General features: G+C 61.9%; 1 protein-coding gene across 1 annotated transcript in view; it reads left to right on the top strand.

Annotated features, from left to right (window-relative positions):
* The window catches only part of VPS4A (vacuolar protein sorting 4 homolog A), a 3,738-nt gene that overhangs the window by 688 nt on the left and 807 nt on the right, over positions 1–2,243 (top strand). The window contains exons 2-9 of the mRNA XM_005424841.2: positions 9–163; positions 239–386; positions 498–559; positions 813–932; positions 1,023–1,179; positions 1,715–1,863; positions 1,957–2,038; positions 2,113–2,239. Of these exons, the coding sequence (XP_005424898.1) occupies positions 9–163; positions 239–386; positions 498–559; positions 813–932; positions 1,023–1,179; positions 1,715–1,863; positions 1,957–2,038; positions 2,113–2,239 (1,000 nt within the window). The remainder of the gene's footprint in view (positions 1–8; positions 164–238; positions 387–497; positions 560–812; positions 933–1,022; positions 1,180–1,714; positions 1,864–1,956; positions 2,039–2,112; positions 2,240–2,243) is intronic.

Below are 2,243 nucleotides of genomic sequence, written 5' to 3' on the forward strand. Positions count from 1 at the left end.
GCGGGGAGGGCCCCGGCGGGCCCCGGTGCTCACGGCGCAACCCCCGCGCAGAAAGCCATCGACCTGGTCACCAAAGCCACCGAGGAGGACAGGGCCAAGAACTACGAGGAGGCGCTGCGGCTGTACCAGCACGCCGTGGAGTACTTCCTGCACGCCATCAAATGTGAGACACACCGGCCGGGGGCGCGGGGGCTCCGGCGCTCGGGGGGCTCCGGGTGACGCCTGCGGGTCCCTGCAGATGAGGCTCACAGCGACAAGGCCAAGGAGAGCATCCGAGCCAAGTGCGTGCAGTACCTGGACCGGGCCGAGAAGCTGAAGGAGTACCTGCGGGGCAAGGACCGGCACGGCAAGAGGCCTGTCCGAGAAGCACAGAATGACAACAAGGGGTGCGTGGGGCACGGGGGGCGAGGGATCCCCTGTCAGGCCACGGAGCTGGCAGGACCCCCCTTGCCACACCAGTGCCAGTGCCGCTCCTGAACCCTATCCCCTGTCCCCAGGAGTGACAGTGACAGCGAGGGCGAGAACCCTGAGAAGAAGAAGTTGCAGGAGCAGCTGATGGGTGAGAGAGGCTGTGATGGGTTTGACCCTCTGGGGTTAGGAGGGATTGACTGACAGCCCTCCCAGGGGTGGCTATGGGGAAGGGAACAGCCTGTGGGACTGAGGCCCAGGGGTGTGTTCCTGTGGGCTGCTCACCCCAAACAGCTGCTGTGCTGAGGGGAGGCGGGACTGGGGGTGTGGGTAGGGACTCTGGCTCTCAGTGCTCTCTGTGCCCATCTCTGTGGGGCCATGTGAGCAGAGTCACACCCTCACAGGTGCCATCATGATGGAGAAGCCCAACGTGCGGTGGAGTGATGTGGCCGGGCTGGAGGGAGCCAAGGAAGCCCTGAAGGAGGCCGTGATCCTGCCCATCAAGTTCCCACACCTGTTCACAGGTGAGGCCGTGGTGGTGGGAAGGGGCTCTGCAGGAGGTGACCCCTCTTTGGGGGATCCCAGCACGGGGCTGATGCCGGTCTCTGCTGCAGGAAAGCGCACGCCCTGGCGCGGGATCCTGCTCTTTGGGCCGCCTGGCACCGGCAAGTCCTACCTGGCCAAGGCCGTGGCCACCGAGGCCAACAACTCCACCTTCTTCTCTGTGTCATCCTCTGACCTGACCTCGAAATGGCTGGGGGAGAGTGAGAAGTAAGTTGGCAGCAGGGACATGGCCACAGCCTGGCTCCTGGTGCTCTGACCAGCCTCATCTTTTTCAGACCTCTCAGTCCAACAGTGACTTTAAGCTGGGGTCTTCTCACACTTAACTGGATTCTGTCTCCTTGTCTTAATTAACTGCTCTCATGCTCCTTCTTGGGGCAGCTCTGGGGCCCTCCAGAGTTGCAGCTCTTACCTGAAGGTTTCCCATCTGTCCATGCTCAGAATTCATTTACAGCTCACTTACAGTGAGCTTTGAGGAGAGCCCACCCCTGCCTGTAAGCTGTAAGAAAGTCATAATTAAACTTAACTCTACATTATTATTTCTGATACCCTATAATTAGATTTACTTTAATCCCCAGCAGGGTCCCAGGGGAGAGCACTGTCCCTTGAAGGGCTGCACAGTCCTGGTGATGGCACTTTCCTTGCTGCCAGTGTGGGGTTCTCACAATGGGAGGAACGTGGGGCTGCCCTGGTGCTGCTGAGGAGGGTCTCTGAGCGGGGACCCCATCCCCTGCTCTGTTCCCAGGCTGGTGAAGAACCTGTTTGAGCTGGCGAGGCAGCACAAGCCCTCCATCATCTTCATCGATGAGGTGGACTCGCTGTGTGGCTCCCGCAACGAGAACGAGAGCGAGGCGGCGAGGCGCATCAAGACCGAGTTCCTGGTGCAGATGCAGGGTGGGTGCCTGTGCCAGGGATGGGTGGGAGCCGGACAGGGCTCCTGGGGACTCAGAGAATCCCTGGAGATTGTTCTGAGCCATCTGCCTGCAGGTGTGGGGAACAGCAGCGACGGGATCCTGGTGCTGGGTGCCACCAACATCCCCTGGGTGCTGGACTCGGCCATCAGGAGAAGGTGAGCCCCACACACAGCCCCTGTGGCAGCCCCCCAGCAGGGCTGGAACTGGGGCTCACCCCTCGTGCCCCCAGGTTCGAGAAGAGGATCTACATCCCCTTGCCCGAGGAGGCGGCGCGGGCGCAGATGTTCCGGCTGCACCTGGGGAACACCCCGCACTCCCTGACGGACGCCAACATCCAGGAGCTGGCCCGCAAGAACGCCG

This window comes from Geospiza fortis, unplaced genomic scaffold (genome assembly GCF_000277835.1).
Source record: "Geospiza fortis unplaced genomic scaffold, GeoFor_1.0 scaffold102, whole genome shotgun sequence".
Classification (NCBI taxonomy): Eukaryota; Metazoa; Chordata; class Aves; order Passeriformes; family Thraupidae; genus Geospiza; species Geospiza fortis.